The sequence below is a fragment of the Piliocolobus tephrosceles genome, chromosome 4 (genome assembly GCF_002776525.5).
Source record: "Piliocolobus tephrosceles isolate RC106 chromosome 4, ASM277652v3, whole genome shotgun sequence".
NCBI lineage: Eukaryota > Metazoa > Chordata > Mammalia > Primates > Cercopithecidae > Piliocolobus > Piliocolobus tephrosceles.
Genome location: NC_045437.1, coordinates 52,914,589 through 52,938,116, shown reverse-complemented (window position 1 = coordinate 52,938,116; position 23,528 = coordinate 52,914,589). Strand labels below are relative to the sequence as shown.

The window sequence follows — 23,528 nt, the reverse complement described above, 5'->3', positions numbered from 1 at the left end:
CATGCTTATCCCTATGGTAGTAATAATTCTCAAACATTTTGATCTTAGGGTCCCTTTACATTCTTAAAAATTATTAAGGACTCTAAAATGCTTTTATTACTATCCATATTAGAAATTAAACCTGAGAAATTTGGTACTTTTTGAGATTCATTTAAAAATAATTATAAGCCCATTTTGTTAATATAAATAATGCATTTTTTTCCTTAGAAACTGAGACTGAAGGCAAAAATGATGCTTTTTTATGATAAAATATTTTCCCAAAAAATTGTGAGAAGAGTGGCATTGTTTTACATTTTTCAAACCTTTTTAATGTCTGGTTTAATAGAAGACAGCTGAATTCTCCTATGTATGTATTCTTTATTTTTTTTAACTTTTATTGTAGATCCAGGGGTACATGTGAAGGTTTGTTACATAGTTAAATTCATGTCATGGGGTTTGTTGTACAGATTATTTCATCATCCAGGTATTAAGCCCAGTGCTCAATAACTTTCTGCTCCTCTCCCTCCTCCCACCCTCCACCCTCAAGTAGACTAGTGTCTGATGTTTCCTTCTTTGTGATCATGAGTTTTTTGTCTATTCAATCTGTTGCGATATGTTTTGGTTGAAATATATGGGGGAAATCTGATCTCATAAAGATAAGGTGTTGGAAAAAGGAAAACTATTTTATAGCCTTTCCAAGTAGTTCTAGATATTATTCTTTGATACTGTCCCAAACTTACATGTGGTAGTTTCTTAGCCTGCATTGCAGTGTGGACTGAATCTGAAACCACATCAATTAAGCACTGAAATCCAACAGTCTATCTTGCACATACCAGAATCTTTTTGCCTTTGTAATGGCACCCAGTGGCCATTTGAAAAATAGGTCACCACTAAGTTGTAAAAATCACAAAAATGTTGACATATTTCATTATATAATGTCAAAAATAAATTGTTAATATCATGCTTCTCTTACTAGAAAAGTCTGTAAGTACTGGAAAGCTGTCAAGCTTAAGTTGGTGGATACAAGTGTAACAAAATTTGTATTTTCCCGTGAAAATTCAGAGCTACACTAGTGCTTTTTCCGGAGACAACCATTTCAGTTGGGCATGTAGCGGCAGTAGTTTCCATTTTTTCACACATATTCTTTAAAAGACATGTATGCAAGGATGGATTTGAAAAATATATATATAATTTTTAGTTCTTTATGAAGGACATTTTTAAAGTGAAACTAGCATTATTTTAAAACCTGAAATGTTGTATGATGTGAAGAATACAAAATGCAACTACCAGTACAGACTGGCGCCACTGCCTTGATTGCTGTTAAGGTGTCAGCAGTTTAATCTTTCACGTTACTAGTGCAAATGTCAACAAAGTGAAAAAGGTCAACAAACTCTTAATATTATTATGAAAATCGTTTTGACCTTGCCAACCCACTGAAAAGGTCTCGGTACCCTTAGGGATCTGCGGAGGGCATTTTGGGAGCAGCTGCCCTGGACTCACTACTGTTGTCTCTCATTAGGTTGCAAGTTCTATGTGAACTGTCTGTAACTAACTGTCTGTTACGCGCCCTTGCCTCATAGTGCCTGGGACACAGCACTCAATAGCACTCAATAAACATCAATACCTGTGGAAAGGGAATAAATACAGGTTATAAACAACCCGTGCGCAGCCTTCATCTTACTGCCTCTTTCCTTAATTCAACCTGAACCTACACATTTTGTAAAATTTTGTTTTTTTCACAATTAGGACGCTTGCCAATTTTTTTAAATAGTTGGAGTTGGGGTGCTGCCTGTATGTGATAAGGATGCCCTATAGTTTGGTCAAGTGTTTTTCTGTGTTACCGAAGAGTCAGTCCTCCTTCACAGTCCCGCACCAGCAGGCCAGGCCGCTTGGTTTCCCAGTCCGAGACCGGAAGGAACCGGGTAGACAGGAGCACAAGATTCGCATCGACTTCTGGGGAAAACAAAAACACCGATAAAAAAAAATACTCGCGGTGAAACCAGTAGCAGCAACAGCCCCAGGAACCCGGGAACAGGAGGCCGCAGCCCCGCGAGACCCGCCGGGTTGCCGGGGCGACGCTTCCGGCTGGCGCGCGCAGCCCCGGGAGCAGGGGAGTTGTGAAATGGGTGGCTAGACCTGCCCGGCGCTGTGAATTCGCCAGCGGGAGCGCGCTCGCGGCCGCGCGTTCTCCGCTTTCCCGGTTCCGTCGCTGACGCGTCGTAGACGTTGGGGAGCGGGAAGGCAGCGGCAGCGGGGTCGGGATGAACAGCGGCGGCAGCTTCGGTTTGGGCTTAGGCTTCGGCCTCACCCCCACGTCGGTGATTCAGGTGACGAATCTGTCGTCGGCGGTGACCAGTGAGCAGATGCGGACGCTTTTTTCCTTCCTAGGAGAAATCGAGGAGCTGCGGCTCTACCCCCCGGAGTAAGTGCTGGAGCTCGGCTGGGGGAGGGGCGCGGGCGCCATAGAGACCTCGGGAGCCGAGGCGTGGGGGAGAGCGCGGGCGCGCGGTGCGTGTCACGTGATCGCCCGGGCTTACCTTGGTGCCCATATTTGATTACGGCAGCGGGTTCCGCCGTCCGACTCTCCTTATTAGTCGGATTTGGGGGGTTAACTACTGCACGGAGCCCTTACCAAGGATTTAGAATGGTTGCCCTTTCCGTGCCTCCGGGACTTGTGTTAGCTCATGGGTCTTCGAATTCCGTGCCCCCTCCTCCTCATTTCCCCCCGAACTTAAGATGGCCGCAGGTGGGCCCGGAACAGCCCTCATGGCAAACGCCTCATCGCGTTTTTGCACTCTGAAAATCGCGGAGACCGCGCCTGAGCCACTGTCCAGTTTTTAAGGCCTTGGTGTCAGGCCGTTTTGCTGACGAGAAAGCCTGCTGCTGATGACAAGATGGAACTGGGGCTGTATTTGTTTCCCAGGACGGTCACACAAAACTTAGCATTTTGGTTTATCTAACCGAGCGCATCCATGTTCCCAAAGATCATGTCTGTTCGCCGTTTTGGCAACAGATTAAATTTTCCTCCTGAAAGGTCACACTGTCCCAGAGCTTTCAGAAAAAGTGTCAGTCGGTGCAGGGTTATCCCTGCCGTATACATTTAAAATCCAGATCTTGGCTGGCATTCACGGCTCGCGGCCACTTCCCAGATGGTGTATTTTGGAATGGTAAAATTTCCCTCGTACGATGTTATCTATTTAGAAAACTCGCAAGGGGTTTGCAGGTTGTTCACATTCTTGCACACAGAAACTTTTTTTTCTTTAATAGTAGATCTTACAGTATTAAGATCCTGTTTTTGGTTCATGATATCAAAATCCTTTGAGGGAAGGGGTAATTGTTACCCAAGATTTCTTTCTTTAAAAAAGAAAGTGATTTATTTCCTAGTGATGCATTTAAACCTGTTTTTCTTTAGTTTTCTATCTTAGGTTGTAACAGTATTGCTGCATAGCTATGTAAAAGTTGTGTGGTTATTTAAGATTTACTTTTTAAGTTTTTCTTGTCTGCTTTTTGTTTTGGAATATTTCATGCATACAGAAAAGTTGAAAGAGTAATACATTGAACATCCATGTTCCCTTCACGAGCATTTTGTCTTTTTTTGGCTACAGTTGATTATTAAAATTTACCCGGTTATTCTAATAATGCTTTTTTGTCTGTTTTTGATGTAGTATATAATTAGATATAATGTCTCCCTTGAATATGCCAAGTAATCCATGTATTAATAGTTATCTCCTTTAATCTAGTACAGTACCGTCACCTTTTAAAAGATTTTAAAGTCGTGACATTGACATTTTGTTTTGTAGTTCATTTTGTCTTGTAAAATGACCCATAATCTGAGTTTATATAGATGAGATATATAGAGATATGTGCATATATATATCTCTTTATATTTCTTCATGACGAGATTCAGGTAATACATTTTTGACGAGAATACTGCATAAGTGCACGCACATACATTTTGATTGATTAACCATGGCATTATTGCTTTAATTAACTTTTGGAAATACTTTCAGCCATCTCAATTTAAGATCTCAGAACATTTCTTAATAATTGAGAATTGTTTGGGGTGAGTGCCGTATCCTGCAGGCATTGGAATCAATCAGTAAAATATTTTGTACATGAACCTTTGTAAATCTTGCTTTCAAGGCTGTGGTAATAAGGTATCTCATAGGTAGAAGAAATATATTGCAGAATGTTCTTCATTATCAACATAACATTTATTTGATTGAAACCTGGGTTTGGGTGACAACACATTAGCAGTTATTAACTGACAGTAATGGGCTACTTTTTTGAAATCAGGTGTTATTACTTGGAGTTTAAAAGTCAAAGAGAATAAAAAGTACTTAAACATATGGAAGATTACGGTAGTGTGTGTCACAAACTGTAACATGTAAAGCAAAATTATTGCATACATGTAACATATATAGGCCAGGCAGAATCCTTAACTAGTTTTTCCCTAAGTGCAATACTAGATCCCTCATTCATGTTTTAAAGCAATATTAACATGCTTTATTCACAGGTTTTCTGCTTCGTAATGAAGTTGTCATTGCCTGGTCCTTATATTAGAAGACGTGTTTGCAGATTTGGACCGAAATGGATAAAAATTGCAATAGTAGTAGTTGTATTGAAAATATTGAAAATATATTGTTTTACAGTGTCACATAAATTATTTTATGACATCTTTAGAACCGAGTAGAAACTTAATCGTTTTAAAATTGGAAATATATTCGTATATTTATTTCCATATATATATATATTTCCAAGTATATTGGAAATACAGTAATAGAATGTGAAAATAGTTTCTCATTAAAATTTTATGATTCAGTCAGGTGTGGTGGTGTGCACCCAGCTACTCAGGAGGCTGTGGTGGGTGAATGAATAGCTTGAGCCCACGGTTTGATTCCAACCTGAGTAACATATTGAGATCCCTATCTCTTAAAAAAAAATGACTTAAGTTGCTAATATGAAAATTCAGAGTTTGGCATGATGCAGTGGTTGAGTTTCATCTTTATATTTTAAACGTTAAGAATTTTTTAAGGTTAGGGAATTCTTGTGAACATTCATTGTAAGCATTAATTTTTATTTGCAATTTGGTCATCCTTTTTTTGTGCTGCCAGTTGATAAATATGTAGAATTACTATTAACTTTTTGCACGATAAATCAATCTCACAGCTTGTGAAAACTTTCTTACACAAGTAAGAAATCTTTGTTGTTTTTTCGGTAAATTTTTCATTGAGGTTTAATGTACCTACAGAGAAGTGCACAGATGGTAAGCGCAGATTGGTGAATCTTTACAAAGTAGGCCTATACCTGTATAACCAGCACACAGGATTATCTGCACCCTGTAAGTTCCCCGTGACCCCCTTCAGGTAACTAAACCCTGAAGGGTAAGCCTATCCTGATTTGTTACACAAGGTATTTTTCCTGTGTTGATTTTTTTTTTGCTTGATTTCCTTCACTTCTCTGGTCTTCAAAAGTTCTAAGAAAGAATGGAAAAATTTGTCAACTACTTATTTAAGTTTATTTAGTTAAAAAAAAAATAACCACTAAAACCACTTTATAGAAAATAGAGAAAAGGAAACAGCACTTGTGATCCCACCACTCTATCAAAGCTTCTTTCCATTTCCATGTATTTCCCTGCAGTCCTTTTCACATGCATTAATAAATATTGGACATATTACCTCATTGGTTTTAAAAATAATTGTATAGTGCTATCGTTATGTAACATATGTAATATAGTGTAATCAAAGGAATCATACACTGTGATTTTAAACTTTTTTCACTTAATTTGTCATAAGCATTTTCCATATTGTTTTATTTATAGTAATAATATTTAGAGATTAGTAATTTCTGAGTGTATTGTGTGTTTTTGAAATTCTATTGTTGGATATTTTGATTGCTTTTTTTGGTATTTCAAATTAGTGGATTTTAGCTAGAAACATTGGGAGGTGTGTATTTTTGATTGTCAACAATGATTGGAGGGCCTGTAGGCGTTTAGTGGGTAAATGTTAGCAATGCATAATGAGTAGTCTTAAACAGGAGGAATTGTGCTAATCCGTAGGGCCACTGAAGCCCTGTGGAGAAACCCTGTTACATATAATGCACCAACTAATATTTTTGTACATGATACTGTGTGCTTTGCTCATGTTTTGGCGTATCTTTTTTGGTAGGTCCTATGTCCTCTAAAGGATGTATATATTAATGTACTGATAAAATATTGGACATATTATTACCTCATTGGCTTTAAAAATATTGTATAGTGCTATTATGTTTAATAAAAGACAAAATAACCCATTAGGGCCAAGAAATTTAATTGATGCCCAAAAAGTTGGTTCTTTGGTTTCTGCGTTTACTACCCAGTGAGAAGTTTTAATTTTTTTTGAAAAATTGGTAAGATTTTGTATTTTAAAAAAACAAAACTTAAGTCAACGAATGAGATCAAACTAAAATCTGCTAAATTTGGGTACTGCTACTTTTTTAAAATTTATTTTTAAAATTGTATTTATTTAGTTTATTTATTTAGTAAGTAGAGACAGGATTTCACCATGTTACGCAGGCTGGAGTCAAACTCCTGGGCTTAAGCAGTCTGCCTGCTTTGGCCTCCTAAAGTGCTGGGACGACAGATGTGAGCCTCTGTGCCTGGCCTGCTAGTTTCTATAGATGGATACATTTAGACCAAATGGAATATGTCACCCCCTTTTATTTGTTTTTTTCCCCAAGGTCTTTCTCTGTTGCCCAGGCTGGTCTTGAATTCCTGGGCACAAGCAAGTACACATTTGTTTGATGAGCTGTCTGTGTGTTGGCTTGCCACTCTAATAATTTTAGTTTATAATGGTTAAAATAAAATAGTGTTACCTTTCCTGAAAATTCCAAATATTTGTATTTTTATAAAGTAAATGTAGGTTGATCTTTATTCTATTTTAAGGAAGGTAATTGGAAATGAAAATTAAGAAAATTGGCCGGGTGCAGTGGTCCACGCCTGTAATCCCAGCACTTTGGGAAGCTGAGGCAGGTGGATCACAAGGTCAGGAGTTCAAGACCAGTCTTGCCAACATAGTGAAATCTCGTTTCTACTAAAAATACAAAAAATTAGCTGGGTGTGGTGGTGTGCACCTGTAATCCCAGCTACTTGGGAGGCAGCAGGAGAATCGCATGAACGTGGAAGGCAGAGGTTGCAGTGAGCCGAGGTCCCACCATTGCACTCCAGCTAGGGCGGCAGTGTGAGACTCTTGTCTCAAAAAAAAAAAAAAAAAAAAAAAAAAAATTGCTTAAATTAGTGGAGTAGCCATACCTAGTGTCCATACTTCCATGATAATGCTATTCAGAACAGACCAACATTTTTTAAACCAGTTCCCAGGCTTGTGAAATGTTGGTGGTGTATCTTCACATATAGTTACATTACAATCCAGACTCAGAGTGCATATTTCTGTGGATGTTTTAAATTTGAAATGAAGTAGATTTCAACTAGGGGTATTTGGAAATGTGATTTTAGTTTTCAGTAGTTCTTACTTACGTTTACATTCCTTCACCAAAGGATTGGTCAATTTAGTAATTGTTGCTTCAGTGATGACTGTCAGGCTCTTGAACGTTTCAGAGGCAAAAGAGTTATTCTTGTTGGAATTGCTAGGGCTTTAGTAGGTTATTGTAATCATAGACTGTTTTCGGTTACAAAGGACGGAAAGAGTGTTACCCAAGGTAGATCAAGAAGAGACATTATTATTAAAAAGAAAGATTTCACTACATTGAAAAATAAAGATTGTAGTACAGCCAGGCCTCATGGGAACTATGACTGGGAACTGAAAGAGTATCAGCAATCAAGATGACTATCTGCTGCTTTCTCTCCAGTGTTTATTAATTCAGTTTGTTTCTGTCTACTCTATTTCTTTGCATACCTATTCTGTACTCATCATTTGGCTTACAGCTTACTGTAAGTCACCTTCCAGCCCAATAGAGAGAACCTGATTGATTGATCTAGCTCATTTGGTTGAGCCTGACTTCCCAAATTATAGGTTGCTGGTCAGCCAGGGAAATGGGCCCTTGAGACTGGTGACTAATCACTTGTGGCTAGAGAAGCTTACAGGATCTGTTGAGGGTTTCACATAAGGAATGCTAAGGCCTGTGCCGAAACAATATAGAATGTCTTGGTAGCACATGTAGGAGGCTGTACCTAATGATTGTGGTATCTTAAGATGGTTTACCAGAAGACTTGGAAATTTCAGCCTTGAAGAAAAGTGGAATTAGCATTCAAAATGGGAGTTAGGATACCATAACCAAATGGAACAGCATATATGAAGACCCTTATGTTTGTGATGTGTTGTTGGAACCACAGGTATAATTTTTGGTTATCATCATTTACATGGTGAGGCAAGAACAGCATAGTACTTTAAGGAAATTTAATATGTGGAGTGACACAGTGAAATTTAGTGTTTAGAAAGATCACTGTGGGAGTTTTTGTGGAAGACCATTAATAAGGATTTGAGGTTGGGTGCTGTGTGATTTGTTAAGAGCTGTTTAGTAATTCACATGAGAAATGATGAGGGTCTGAATTAAGGCATTGGTAATGAGAATGATGAAAAAATTAATGTGACAAATATTTAGAAGGTACTCTAAACAGGATTTATTGACCAATTGGATGAGGAGGACAGAAAGGTCAAGGATAATTTTTCAGTTAGAATAAGTAGAGTTTTGGAAATAACTTCAAATCTTTGTAGTTTGACAATTTTTTTTTTCTTTTTTGAGACACAGTCTCTCTCTCTTGCCCAGGCTGGAGTGCAGTGGTATGATCTCAGCTCACTGCAACCTCTGTCTCCCGGGTTCAAGCGATTCTTGTGCCTCAGCCTCCTAAGTAGCTGGGATTGCAGGAGTGTGCCACCACAGCCAGCTAAGTTTTGTATTTGTAGTAGAGACGGGGTTTCATCATGTTGGCCGGGCTGGTCTTGAACTCCTGACATCGGGTGATCTGCCTGCCTCTGCCTCCCATAGTGCTAGGATTACAGGCATGAGCCACCCTGCCTGGCTGACAAAATACTATTTTTAAGACTAAATTCATGGGGGTGGGAACTTTATTCATTGTGGTTATTCATTCTGGGATGAAGTTGATGAGTCCCAACCATCTTTTGAATGTTGCCAGTCATTGTGGCAGAGGAAAAGAGCCAAACAGTGGTTCTCAAAGCTTCTTCAGAATAGTGACACATGTTGGTTCTGCTCATATTTAACTGACCAAAGCAGGTTACATGGCCACACCTAACTTTAAAGGAAAAGAAAAATGAAATTTCATTGTGTACCTGGAAAGAGCTTTGGAAGTAGTTGGTGGGCAGCACTTAGGACGGTCACTCTAGTGACTCCTAGGTTTCAAGACTTGGGTAATATGATGGTATCTTTTACTGAGATATGGAATATAGGGGACAGAGGGCAAGACTGGTAAGGAAGGAGGTTGATGAATGTATTTTGGACTTATTTAGTGACCATCAAGGTGTAATATTCCAGCAGGCACTTGGACGTGGGAGTGGGAGTCTAGAGCTCACAAGAGGCCTGAATTGGCAATTTGGTCATGTAAAGATGGTGAGTTAAGTCTGGATGTGGATATGATTACCTCAGTGTCAGTACACAAATTGCTTTGTCTTAGGTGTTGGGTTGGGTAAAGAGGGATTTTTGGTGAGGGCTGATGTGAATCCTGAATTGGATGCCCTTAGGCAGAAGTGAGTTGGATGCTAAGAGGTACATCTTTTATTTTCAACTTTGGCCTTACTAATTGTGTTAATAATGTTAATAGTTTTAAGTTCTAAATGCAGATACATTTTATTATCACATTGTTTGGTTAATAGCATAAGTATATAAATTTAACCATTATTAATGTGGTTATTCTACATTGTTTAAAGATGGATTTGTTCCTGAACGTGAAGAATTACAAAGAAATCTGGATTTTTGGATTTTAAAAATCACTGTTTGTGGAATCGCTAATTTAATAGTATATCAGAATGGTTTAAAGATTCTTGGTTAGTTGAATGATTAGTTGCATGAAGTTTGGAATTAGATGATTAGATGTTAGATGTTAACTTTGCCATTTACCAGTTCTGGAATTCTTTCCTGTTTTGTAAACAAAAGTAACTGACTGTTAAGTCATGTATTTTTCAAGTGATCTCTTTTTTTGGTGTGAAAAATCTGAAATGTTTCTAATAGATTTTAGCACAAAATCTATGTTACAGTTTACATATATACTTAGTTTCGTCCTGCTAAACAGTTACAGATTTTAATGAAAAGTAATTATGGATGGGCTGACAAAATGATTATCCATGAGGATAATGTATTTTCGAATCTAACAGGATGTATTCATTTTAGGAAAAGTTCCTTTCATTTGTGCTATGTCTGGTTCATTTTTACTATAGGCCTGCCTGGATTGAACTGAATCAAGTAGGAGCAGTTAGAGTCTATGCTGTTTTGCCTATAAAATATGTAAGATTTTGTTTGTAAAATCTTTTGTCTGGAAAACCATATCACTGTCCAGCTCTGGTGTATGCAAAAGACCTTAATTTAAATTCCATATTACCTGATTGTTTCTAAGACTGTTGTGAAGTTTTTTAGTGATCTAAATGCTTGGGAAACACATTTAAGAAGAGTTGGAATGACGATAAAATTTGAAATCTTGAGGATTGGAGCTTTTATAAAGGGATTTTTGCTTACATATGATACACTTTTTGAGTTAATTTTTGGGTTAAATTACCTTTTTTTACATTTCACTCAGATTAAGGATTGATTAATTTGAGTTCCAAGTTTTACAAGTAACGCAATAGGCCTGCGTGGATTGCCTTTTGTCTTGGTAGGCAAATCACCATTGAATGACTAAGTTTCACTATTTTATGTGTTAATGATCCTTAACATCAAAAAGTGTTTAAGTCTTAATTTCGTAAGATTATGTAAAGATTAAGAAAGAAATTTTAAGTGAAAATGATAAAACCAAGCAAATGTTTATTAGTTCAATTGTTTTTCTTTTTATCTTGCAGCAACGCACCTCTTGCTTTTTCCTCCAAAGTATGTTATGTTAAGTTTCGTGATCCATCAAGTGTTGGCGTGGCCCAGCATCTAACTAACACGGTTTTTATTGACAGAGCTCTGATAGTTGTTCCTTGTGCAGAAGGTTGGTATCTCACTTTTTTCCTCTTATTTTAATTTCTGTCCTGTCTGTTATTGCCTTTAGCTTTCCTAGAGATTGGCAAGTAGACAATACTCTTGGTATGTGTGTGAAAGTAAGAATGAAATTTGGAGAAGGTAAACATTTTTACCTAATAGTAATATTAAAATGGTTATAAATTAACTTATGTACATTTGAGATTTTACAATTTAACATTTATAAATTGGCTTCTGGTTTGCTTTGGCTTTCTGTAGTCAATTTGCAGATTGCAAAGAAAGCTTTCTGAAATTAAAAAAAAATTGATATGGGAAATTATTTAAAATGTGTAATTAAGCATATACCCTGTGTGTTCAATATTAATACTATTACAAATGAAAACAATGTACACATTTTGGCAAATTGGGGTTAAGTGATATTTATAAGAAAAATATTTGTAATTTATACTTTCAAGTACACTCTTAAGGTAATTTACCTTAATTGTTACTATGAGATCATTATTTTATATTCAGTGTAATTGTTTGCTTTGCAACTGGAATTTAATTTTTTCTTTTATTGGCCCCAGAAAGGGGCAGGAGGAGTGTTGGAAAAAAAGGAAAGCAATTTTCCAAAGCCTCCATAAAGGAAATAGTTCTTGAAGATAGGAACAAAGGCCTTAAAGTATCCATTAAATTTTATGACCTAAACTGCTTTAAGAACTAATTATTACTAATATTTTTTAGTAACTTCTATTTACAGAGCCACTCACGTATAATAGACTGTGCTGAATTTTGACACTTCTGGTGTGTAATAAACTTTTATTCAGAGCACTGACTAGCATGTGTACAGGATTTTAGAATTGGGTTATTATTAATTAAAATGTCTTTAAGTAGATTTTCTCTGGTGGATGATTGTAACTGAAACTGTTTTAAACCTAAAAGTTTATGGGAAACAGTTTGATGGGCTTTCATATGTAATTTTTAAAACCTCTTTCAGTGGCCAGGCTACCGTTAAAATAAGAGATAATAAGCAGTTTGCTGCGCTTTCAAGGTTTTATGCTTATTTCAGAATGCCTGTTCTGGGACGTCAAAAACATTACAAAAACATTAATACTATTACAAATGAAAACAATGTACACATTTTGGCAAATTGGGGTTAAGTGATATTTATAAGAAAAATATTTGTAATTTATACTTTCAAGTACACTCTTAAGGTAATTTACCTTAATTGTTACTATGAGATCATTATTATATATGTAATACAGTGAGTACCAGGCTGGCATTTTTGAAGTCCCAGAATAGGACATTCTCAGTATTTTTCAGATAAACTTGGAAGTGTCTTTCCCATGCTTGGGGGTTAGAGTGGGTAGGGAAGATAAAAATGGATTAAAGTTCATTATTGGCCAAATATATCTTTATCTGCTGATCTGTAAGGCTACCGTGAGCCCCAGATTGGTGAGGTGGGAAAGGAGCTAGTTAATGGTTTTGTTCTACAAACTTTGTAGTGAAATTTCATACTGAGAAACTGCCTGGGAAAAAAGAAATCAGGTAAAAGGTTTATTAAAGTGGAATATTAATTATATCAGAAAATTAATGCCACCAATAACACAGGATCTTTTATTATGTTAGCTTATTACTTAATTGGAAGGAATAATTTTATCAGTGTTGCTTGGTTGGAAACTGCTATATTCCCATAGAATCTTTCATATATCTGAGAAGCCCTACAGTATTTTGTTATAAATGTTCAAGATTATGGGCATGTAGATGTCCCTTTTATTGCTTATTTTACTCGATAGAGATGAATAAATGCACAGTCAGATGTACCTTTTTAATATTTTTAATATTACAACTTGGGACAGTTTTACCGTTTTTGAACAGAAAAATTTAAGCATACTTTTATTGCAGTTTATAAGTAAGTAAATATTTTAAAACACTAACCTACAATTGGTATTGGTGAAACATTCAGATATGTGTTTTTCATTAGTTGTATTAAATACAGCAGAGATGAATTTAGGGAACCTCGAGAATTTCACAGTGAGCTGTTAAAAGTCTGATTATGCACTGCAAGCAAAGAAATAGTGCATTATTGTATTAAAAAAGATAGCAGAGTGAGTGTGAAATAACCAAAGGAAAGTATTCCAGTGGAGTACTGTAAGAGGAGATGTGCTGTGGTACTATAAGCAAGCAGTGTTCTGTTGACCTCACTGACTGCATCCTTTCCTTGATGTTGAACAAACAGCATCATAAGTGAGAAAAACCATAGAAAAAATTTTAAGAAGTTTTTTCAGTTTCTTTGAATTGCTGTTTTTTAGTGCAGACAGTAATGTGAGAAGATCCTAAGTTGTAAAAGTAATATTTGATGTGTAACAGTTTCATGCATATTAAGCCTTAGCCTTTGTTAATAAAACATGCCATTTCAAAATAAAATATGCTTTCATTATGCTTGTCCAAATATGACCTCTTTTTGTTGTTGCGTGCATTTCAGATTTCTTTTTATAAATGTTAACACGTAGAAAAAGATACGGTCAAACATAACAAGGGTGTCAGCCTAATCATCAGTCATAACTTTATGTCCACATTTTCTAGTAGATGGATTTTGACTATTAATTTGGTTTTGTATGTTTTCTCTATGTGATATTTGTGCATTATTAGATGACTAGACTGGCCAAGGCAGACCTGTTACACTTGCCTGAGTTAGGCATTGTTTGCCATGCCACTAAACCTGCCGTCAAGTGAAATCTTCATTGGGGAAATGAGATCGGAGTCTGAACCGCAGAAGATGGACGCCCTGTCTCTGTTTTTTATTGTTTTACTTTAATTTCATTTCTTTTTCTTTATTTTGTCCCTTTTTTTGTTTTCGTTTTTGTTTTTGTTTTGTTAAATCTCTTTCACTTTAACTTGTGAGCTGGTTTTCCCAGTTCTTTGTAAATGGTATTTCATTAAGGGTTCATAACGTGTTGCAAATTATATTGGGAGATGATTAGCAGAGCTCAACCTTAAGATAAAGCAAATTTTCATGTGGTAAATTAGGATACAGTGTTGTGAAGCTCAGTGTGAGTCTTAATTCGTGTGTATGGACTGATAAGGTACATTTTGTTCTTGAAACATTAAAAGACTGATAAGTATCTCAGGAACACTTTCTGATCTCAGCGCAACATTTTTCCAGTGTTTTTTTTTTCCCCTAGTATACATCTCTCATAAAAACTGATAGCTTCTAATTTTTGTCCTTCCCCTTGAAATTTTAGACATACAAAATCATCAAGGAAATAAGTAAATGTAACAATCTGGGAGTAGAGGAGAAGAGCCTTTCATTTTTATAATGGTTATTTATTATAGAACTTATTTCCTTGACTTACGAAGACTTTGTTGTCTATGTGGGGAATGGATATTTGAGAAACTTATTTGCATGTAGGTTTTTGTTAGCTTGAATTTTTCGTTGAATATTTTTCAGAGGTTTTTAGCTTCTAAATGGATTCTGAGATTAGGACTATTACTTTAATAAAGTGAGAGATGTTTTCCTTAGTTGACTTTGAGGAGTATAGTTTGGGAAAAATGCTAAATGCTTATTTGTTTTATACTTTTATAAACTCTGTTATTTGGAGGGTAAATTTGGTAGAATTCTGTCTTGGAAATTAAGCAATGGAGCTTTTTCTTAAAGTACTTTTACCATTACCTTTAGGTAATTAGAATAAGTATATAGAGTAATTAGAATGGTAATTAACCGTTAATTTGTTTAAAAATGTGCTTATAGTGAAGTTACGCATTTATAGTAGTTTATTACTCTTTTGAAAGGCAGTGAGAGAGTCTGACAACCTACTAATATTTTATTTAAGCTAAAAGTGAAAGACTTCATAACACTAAGTAGTCAACTTTTGGCTGGTGTTGAATACCCTTTTTGTTTGTATAGTCTTTCTACAATGTCTTCAATAGGTAGTTTTGCTTGTTAATGGACAAGTAATATTAAATGTGGAACATTACTAGATTAGAACTCTTAGTTTCTTTAGGTGCATACATTAAGGTAGTGAAGATAGAGTTTCTGCCTCAAAACCTCAATTTATCAAGAATGTTCAGGTTTTACAAACCTTTTAAGATAATACCAATTTATAACAGATAAAACAGGTGAAATCAGTATAAATAGTATAGTGTATATGTGGGTATATATAAATACATGTGTTGCTATCAATAACTAATACATATAAAGCAGATTATTGTTTTTTGATGTTTTCCATAAGGCCTACCTGCCTTTTGTTGATGCATGTTAAGAAATCTGTTCTCCAGAATTTATACTGAAATAATAAAGATAACTTTGTTTTTGAAATTAATAAAGTAACATAAACTTAGAAGCTGCAAAGTTAGAAAATAGTAGGCATTTGCTAAAGCTAATAAAACGTAATTTTTATTTGCTTTCTATAAATAAGGCATAGCCATTATTTAAATCAAGTTTTAAATTCCGACTTGAGTTCCATCCATGTTTAGAGATATATTCAGATAGTATTGTTTAGGGATTTATCTCTGCACATCTGGTTGTTTTAAATATTTTTACAACTGAAACCAGGCATGGTGCTTGTGAAAATTTACTGCATATGCTATATTTCAGTTTAGCATGCTTTTGTACATTTTCTTTTAAAACACTTTTGGAGAATTAATAATGGAAATGCTTCACCAGCTACCACCTGAGTGTTCTTCTAAATATATCCACATGTAGTCAACTATTTAAGAATTTTTTTTTTTTTTTTGCCTAAGGGGATAAGGAAAAATAATGGGAAAGTTGCAGTCCTTATCAGAAGTAATTGGTTAGAATTCAGAAATGAATATGACAAATCGTACTTATTTCAGAGTAAGTTTTTCACTTTTTTAGGTTGTAGGGATTTTTTTTCCTAGTTAATGTTATTAGATTATTTTAGTGTTACTATTTTTATTAGGCAGTTAAAATGTTTTTAAGCAATCTCTAAGGCATTAACCTCCCCCTTCAGATAAGTATACATAAATTGGTTCTAAAAGTTAATATTTTAAGAAGTTTTCTGAAACCAGGGAACTTTTTTTTTCCCTAAAACATTTTTAGTAGTTTCCCAAGGCAAATTTTTTGGAACTGAATTCTTTTAGGCATCTCCGATGTTGGTGAGATGCCTTACTAACTGAATGGATGTAGGCTTCCTTTTACATTGAAGTTGATTACATGGAGTAAGTTTTTGTTTTCTATTTGAAATTAAATGGAATCTGTTGGAGGGTTGTCAAAATTGTTTGCATCACAAATAGGTAGTTTCAATAACAGGATAGGGGCATTCATTAAGAAATTTCAATTCGCACATATTTGTTTTTTCTTTTTCTTTTTTTTGACTAATTTGGTTATTTGCCATTTCTGGGGATTAAACTTTAAAAAATGTTCTTCTTTTCTGTATCTGATGTTCTGTGTGCTATTAGTGATGCAGCCAACACGAACGGTTGTCATGTGTAACACAACTTTCGATCACCGCGAAAACACCGTCCTGGGAAAGCGTCCATGCTTGATATCGTTTGGTTCATGAACATTAAGTTTCCAGTACAGGTGACCCATAGCTCAAAGTGTTAAATAATTGTCTACATTATTCAGTTTTTAAAATAATATTCCATTAATGAGATTGTTAATATTTGAAGTTTTGCTCACTTTTATTTTTCCTAGTAGAGCAGGATAAAAGGAAAGACTTAAGTTCTTATTTATTTCTTTATACGGATCTGATAGATAGATACATTTATTATTATTATTTTTTAACTGCAAGGGTAATTGTAAAATCATAGTGTAAAGTTTGTGTGGTGTTTCTGCTTTTTGTAATGTTTGGAACTTGCCTCTGCAGGTAAAATCCCAGAGGAATCCAAAGCCCTCTCTTTATTGGCTCCTGCTCCAACCATGACAAGTCTGATGCCTGGTGCAGGATTGCTTCCAATACCGACCCCAAATCCTTTGACTACTGTAAGTACTATAAGCCCTCTTATGAAAGAGGTGAACGTTAAACTATGTGACCAGTTGAATAGAGAGTTTCAAATTATTTGCTTTTGGATCTTCTTTTTTTTTTTTTTTTTTTTTAATGGAGAGGATTCAAAAATCACTGCTTAAGCTTTTTTTTTCACTTTATCACTGACTTAAACTGCGTTTTGGATTTATTCCTGAAGTAATAGGGGATTCATTCAAATTTGAGAACCCAAATAGATTATTCATTAGAAAACCAGTTATTAAAACTCAATATTTTAAATAGCATAGATTATCTAGGTAACTGTATTTCTCAGTTAATGAGGACTAAGTCCATTTAAAATATGTGAAATGATCCACAACTTTGGTAATGGGAAAAAATAGGCCTTTGTCTGATATTGAGAAAATGTGATAAGGTGAAAACATGGCAAAATATTTTTCCATTAACTATGCAGAATTAAATCATAATTTAGTAATTCTTCCTTGGTGATTTCCAAGTGGGGTTTAAAAAGGATATTACTGTTACTGCCTCTTGGTTTTTGGTTAAAAAATTCCGGCCGTATTTATTTTAAAAGAAGTGCCATTTTTCTTCAAAAGGCAACCTAAAGCAAAATAGAAAGCTCTCCTTAATTGGAAGTTGAATCTACCTTTGTGGTGTTGGATAGGGATTGAATTAAGAAATGAACTATGTGACTGTAGTTAATTTATCTAGATTGTAAGAGTGGTTCCTGAAATTTTGAAGTGCAAAATTTTAGATTTGTAGTTTTTACATAACATTGCTATGCTAAAGACCTACATTCTGATTCTTGGGGGGAAATGTTTTTTAATTGAACTTACATGTTCAAGGAACAGAATGGTGGTCAGTATGGGTGAGGCATAGTGAGTGAGGAGCATGAGTGTTTGAGATTGGAGGGGATAGATAGGACACAGATTATGGTAGGGCTTTTTAGACCATGGAAAGAGGGGTTTGAATTTTATTCTTAAGGTAATTAGAAACCATTCATGGGTTTTAAGCAGGGATATGACGTGATTTGACATGTTTTAAAAAGATCAGACTGGCTGCTGTGATAATAGGTGACATTGATTTCTTAAACTTCCGCTTTCACCTTTAGGAAGTGCCTTTACTTAACAGTTGTTAAATCTTAGTTCTGCACCATGTTCGTATATATAGTCATTAATGGTCAAAATGTTCTCTAATAGCAAAGTGGAAATGAAAAGAGTTGTCTTTTTTTCTTGAAATCTCTTTTAATTCTGAAAAATTTTTTTCTGCTTTCAAATTCTGAGATCTTGTATTTCTTCTAGTTTACATTCACATTAAAAATAATATGTTCCTTAATGCTGAAAGTAAAAATTGAATTTAGTAATGTTATAGAAAGATCATTCACAGATTTTTTTTTTAAAGCCTTTTGTCCTTTTCCTACCATGGCATAAATAAGGGCTCAATATTTTAGATATATATTCTTACGTAAACTTTCAGCATGATAATAATACCCGTTTCTTAGGGTTGATATGAGGATTAAGTTACTACTTCAGTTAAATTCGATGCTGTGATAATTGTTGACTATTAGGAACGCATAGTCTATGTTTTTCAATGACCAAGGTACAGTTTATTCTCATTCTTTGTGAATTCTGTATTTTTGAATTCACTTAGTAAAATTTTTTTGAAACCCCACATCAACAGTTGCAGCACTTTTGGGGTGATTTGTGGACATACACAGAGTGATGAAAAATTTGGGTTCGTCTATGTGCATGGAGGTCAAAGTCTTCTTGTTTTGGCACTCAGGCTGTAAACAGGCACGTAGTCTGTTTAGTGCTATGTTCTTTGAATTGTTGTGCTTTTTGTTGGTGACTTCACTGTTAAGATGGGCCCACAAGTGTAGTGCCAAACTGCTGTGTAGTGTTCCTAGGTACAGGAATATTGTGAAGTGCCTCATGGAGAAAATATTAAATACATGTATTAGATAAACTTCATTCAGGCCTGAGTTGTGGTGCTGCTGGCTGTGAGTTAAGTGTTAATGAATTGACAATATATAACAGCTAAGGTGTCTTTAAACAGAAGCACATATAAAATAAGGTTAAATATTTTATTAGTTAATGTAAATGTGACCAGAGGCTCATAGGAACTCCACCCTGTATTTTCCCTGGGAATAATGGTTCAGTAGTCAATAATTCATTGTTCGTGGAAACTATAGAACATAGCTACCTCAAGTAATGAGAAACAGCCTGTTTTTTAGGGTCAAGTTTAAAAGTGGCTAAAATATCCAGACAGTAAAATATATTTTGAATTACATTTAAAACTAATGTGACCTTACTTCAATAAGTCAGACATATATATGAGTTAAAGTTTGGAGTCCCTAGTCTCCTTTCATTCTTGTTGAGTTCATTCTTTTCAAGATTAGAGAATGGTAGCTTTGGATACTAATAGAAAATATGTGTTCTGTGTGTTTTTTTTCTTCTTTTGATAGCTTGGTGTTTCACTTAGCAGTTTGGGAGCTATACCAGCAGCAGCACTAGACCCCAACATTGCAACACTTGGAGAGATACCACAGCCACCACTTATGGGAAACGTGGATCCTTCCAAAATAGATGAAATTAGGAGAACGGTTTATGTTGGAAATTTGAATTCCCAGGTAACTAATTTAAGAAGAAACAAAGCAGCAGTAGCCGTTATTCTTTTTCTCTTCTTAAAAATCGTATCAGTGGATACAGTAATATTTACCTGATTTTTTTTAATGGATGTATTTTATCAAAGTGTCGCTTTGTTTCCTTAGACAACGACAGCTGATCAGCTACTTGAATTTTTTAAACAAGTTGGAGAAGTGAAGTTTGTACGGATGGCAGGTGATGAGACTCAGCCAACTCGGTTTGCTTTTGTGGAATTTGCAGACCAAAATTCTGTACCAAGGGCCCTTGCTTTTAATGGAGTTATGTTTGGAGACAGGCCACTGAAGTAAGAAATCCTAAACAAAGAAATTTTAATGATTTTGAAAAAATTTAAAGTATTTTTGATGTAATTAAGGCTTTTTTTTTTCTTTTTAATAGTAATTGGCAATTTGTGGAAAGGAAGACTTTGTGTTAAGTATAAATGAATACATGAGATACTTACCATTTTAGTCTTTAAATTCCTTTATTTAGAGACATTTATTTTCTCATTTTCTGTTTTCTAGGTTCTAATTCAATGTTAACATTATTTATATACCTTGCACAACAGTTGTAGGTCTTTTTCCATAGACTTTAATAAGTCAGGTTAGTTTTACATTATGACTCTAGACTAATTGAGCAACTTAACATGTAGGTTGAACTATAGTACTTCCAGTAATTGTGGTAAATTCAAAAATCTCCAGAAGGAAATTATAAGTGCCTACAAGTGTTTTAAACCAGACATTTTGACTTTTAAGGTTTGCTTACATCCTTGTTTGTAAAACGTTGATACAGCCTTCGAGATGAACTCCACACCAGATACTCTATTTCATGCAGATTATTGAGGCAAATACAGTTTTGCTTGAATTTCATAGATTGCTTTAGTTACACAGTTTGATCAGGATTTTTCTGTTAAAGGATAACTAATTGTTGTTAGTGGGTACTTGTCTTCTCAGTATGGAAGGGGTAAAGCAAGACACATAACATCCATTCATGTGCATCAGAGAAGGCACTCATATCTCGTAGAGAAAGAGTTTTATCAGATGCCTTGCACATTCAAAGCTTTGTCTGACTCAGCCATGGTTTAGGGTTGGTTACAATGATGCACATAATATGATAATATACAGATAGCTTTCCCTTCTTCTAGAGTGTACAGGATATCAATAAGATCTTTTGATCTGAAAATAGAAATAATTCATTTTCATATTGGTATCAGCATTTTAATTTATTTTAATTCTAAGCTATGGAAAAGCACTTAATCTAGTCTGTTTGAATTAAGTTAGCTAGGGTCCAATTTTCTTTATCTCCCGTTTTTGGTTGTATTAGCAAGGAATGATAGGAAGTGGGGATGAGAGATTAATCATGGTTTTGAGGTTGCTTTTGGGTATTCTGTATTTATATCATTCTCATGTGCTTCTGAGATGTCCTCAAATTTATAAATATGTGTATCATATGTTTGTTTTATAAAATGTGTGTATTTGTGATATGCTAATATTTTTAATTTAGAATAAATCACTCCAACAATGCAATAGTAAAACCCCCTGAGATGACACCTCAGGCTGCAGCTAAGGAGTTAGAAGAAGTAATGAAGCGAGTACGAGAAGCTCAGTCATTTATCTCAGCAGCTATTGAACCAGGTAAGTCCATAACGTTGTTACACAGGTCATAGTTTAAAGATCATAGAATCTTAGCACTGGAAGGAATTTTAGAAATCATCTTGTTCAGTCTCTTCGTTTTACAAACAAGAAGACTGAAACTCAAGAAATAGTAAGTAGCATACTCATGTCAAAGTAAAACTTAGCACGTATTTTATTCTTTTCCGTGGTACTGAATTGAGGCACTTTAGTCTGAACTAATCAGCCCTGTATTTTCATAGCAAAATCAGTGCTCAAAAATGATTTGCTAAAAGCAAAAATGTTATTGCAAGGCTAAAAAGAGCAAATATATTTAAGATGTTATGATTCGGCAGGTTTACTTTTCCTCAACATTTTAATTTTGAAAATAGAAAAGAGAGCCCGTGATTTAGAAAAAAATACAGATACTGTATTTTAGCAAGGTAAAGGAACACCACCTATTCAAACTTTTGTGTTACTAATGAAAATAATTTAAAAACCCATTCTAAAAACATCTAGGTGGTTTACATTTGAGCAGATTTTCTAAATCAACACTCGGAATTTAAGCTTCAATTCTAGCAGAATAAGTGGAGAAAGGACTTAAAATCACTGTCACAGGAATTACAGACATGTTATAATCGTACGTTACGGCAGCAACATAATATTACGAACAGCTGTTTATAATCATCTGGTTTATATGTACTGCTGCAGGGTGGCTGCACTCAACGAGTTTATGCAATGACTTTCTTGGATGTTTCTGAAGGAGGAGGATGTACAGAGAGTAGGCCCCTTGCACTATATGTGGTACATTCCACTTGTGCCTGATTATTAACTGGGATCTTTAATTGTTCTGAGCTTACACTGCAAAGTGGTTTTTTCCTCCCAGAGTCTGGAAAGAGCAATGAAAGAAAAGGCGGTCGATCTCGTTCCCATACTCGCTCAAAATCCAGGTCTAGTTCAAAATCCCATTCTAGAAGGAAAAGATCACAATCAAAGCACAGGTGAGAATTTCTGCTGTCATATTTAAATTTTAGTTTAGTTTTATATTTAAAATATTAAGAGTGTATGAGTTTTTGTCAAAATATCAGAATTTAGAAATTTTAGTAGTGTACACTTGAAGTGTGATCACCATTAAATACTGTTCTAATTGTAATTCTGTAGTTGAGAATGAAATTTTGTCTAATATTTAATTTTTAAATATTTGAACTTTATTTTTAGAAATTAGTTTTGTGTCTAAAGATACTCTATTCCAGATTTTTCTAAGAGTAAACTAGTCTTTATATAGAATTGACAAAAGCTGTTTTCATTCTTCATATTGAGAAAAGGGAACATACTTAGTGATCATGCTGAAAATAATTGCCCAAGTTGAAGCTTTGTGTTTTCTTTTCCCAGTCTATTCCAGGTCTGGGGAACACCACCCCAGATCTTAGTTTCGCACAGTTCCCTATTTTCAGTACCATGTGTCCAAAGGAACACTTTGAGTCCTTGGTATTGCTGGTGATAAGAGCCTCCTCTGCCCACTTTTGGACCTGAAACACAGGAGTAACATGCAGTTTCAGCTTCAATTATAGTACTTTGCTTAAGCTCTGTTTATCTTATTTTTCATCATAGCTTTGTCCTTTTGATTTTATCTGCCATTTCTTTGTCTTTGGTATAAAGGGAACCTCAAAATGCAAACTTGGCAATACCATCTTGATTGGAAGTACCCTAAAGAGCATTACTAAAGTTACAAATTTTGTTGTCTTTTTTAAGGTACGGAGGGGGCTGTTGTTGAAGTGTGAAAGTATATATAGTGGATCCTAATTGCATGTTATATGTACATATGTACTCATACATATGCCTTGAGAGAGCAGAGAGGGAAGAGTATATCTGTGTATGTTGGGGTTTTAAAGAAGGAGAAAGGATTTGGGGGAGGGAAAAGGAACCAGTTTATTGTCCATTGTTTTACCAGCAGGCTCAGTTTACTTTTTTGTGTGTTTGTGTGTGTTGATCAAGGAGATTCAAAGAATGAGGAAAAATAGGATGTTCTTTCTTAGATTCTAGTAAACAAGTATACACCAGATATACTAGTGTATAGTTGTCTATTAGTTTGCAAAATCTCCTTTAGAATTTGGTTTTACTGCCTTTATCCAAGGACTTACGGTAAGGCACTTTCAGAACCAAGTGAAGGAGGTTGTTTCATGTACAAGAAATAAGGCAGTGCAGCAGAGGCCAGAATCAGGAAAGGATAGTGGAACAGAAGCTGCAGTGGT

General features: G+C 35.1%; 1 protein-coding gene across 8 annotated transcripts in view; it reads left to right on the top strand.

Annotated features, from left to right (window-relative positions):
- The first annotated feature begins 2,026 nt into the window (after window positions 1-2,026).
- The window catches only part of SREK1 (splicing regulatory glutamic acid and lysine rich protein 1), a 37,781-nt gene continuing 16,279 nt past the window's right edge, over window positions 2,027-23,528 (top strand). For 4 of the 8 annotated variants that reach the window (XM_023195755.3, XM_023195754.3, XM_023195751.3 and 1 more), the window contains exons 1-7: window positions 2,027-2,401; window positions 10,977-11,110; window positions 16,911-17,026; window positions 19,489-19,653; window positions 19,795-19,973; window positions 21,170-21,300; window positions 22,163-22,277. In XM_023195755.3, the coding sequence (XP_023051523.1) occupies window positions 2,241-2,401; window positions 10,977-11,110; window positions 16,911-17,026; window positions 19,489-19,653; window positions 19,795-19,973; window positions 21,170-21,300; window positions 22,163-22,277 (1,001 nt within the window). In that variant the 5' untranslated portion in view covers window positions 2,027-2,240. Of the gene's footprint in view, window positions 2,402-10,976; window positions 11,111-16,500; window positions 16,625-16,910; window positions 17,027-19,488; window positions 19,654-19,794; window positions 19,974-21,169; window positions 21,301-22,162; window positions 22,278-23,528 lie in introns of all 8 variants that reach the window. The other 4 variants (XM_023195753.3, XM_023195752.3, XM_023195757.1 and 1 more) reach the window with 3 other exon arrangements.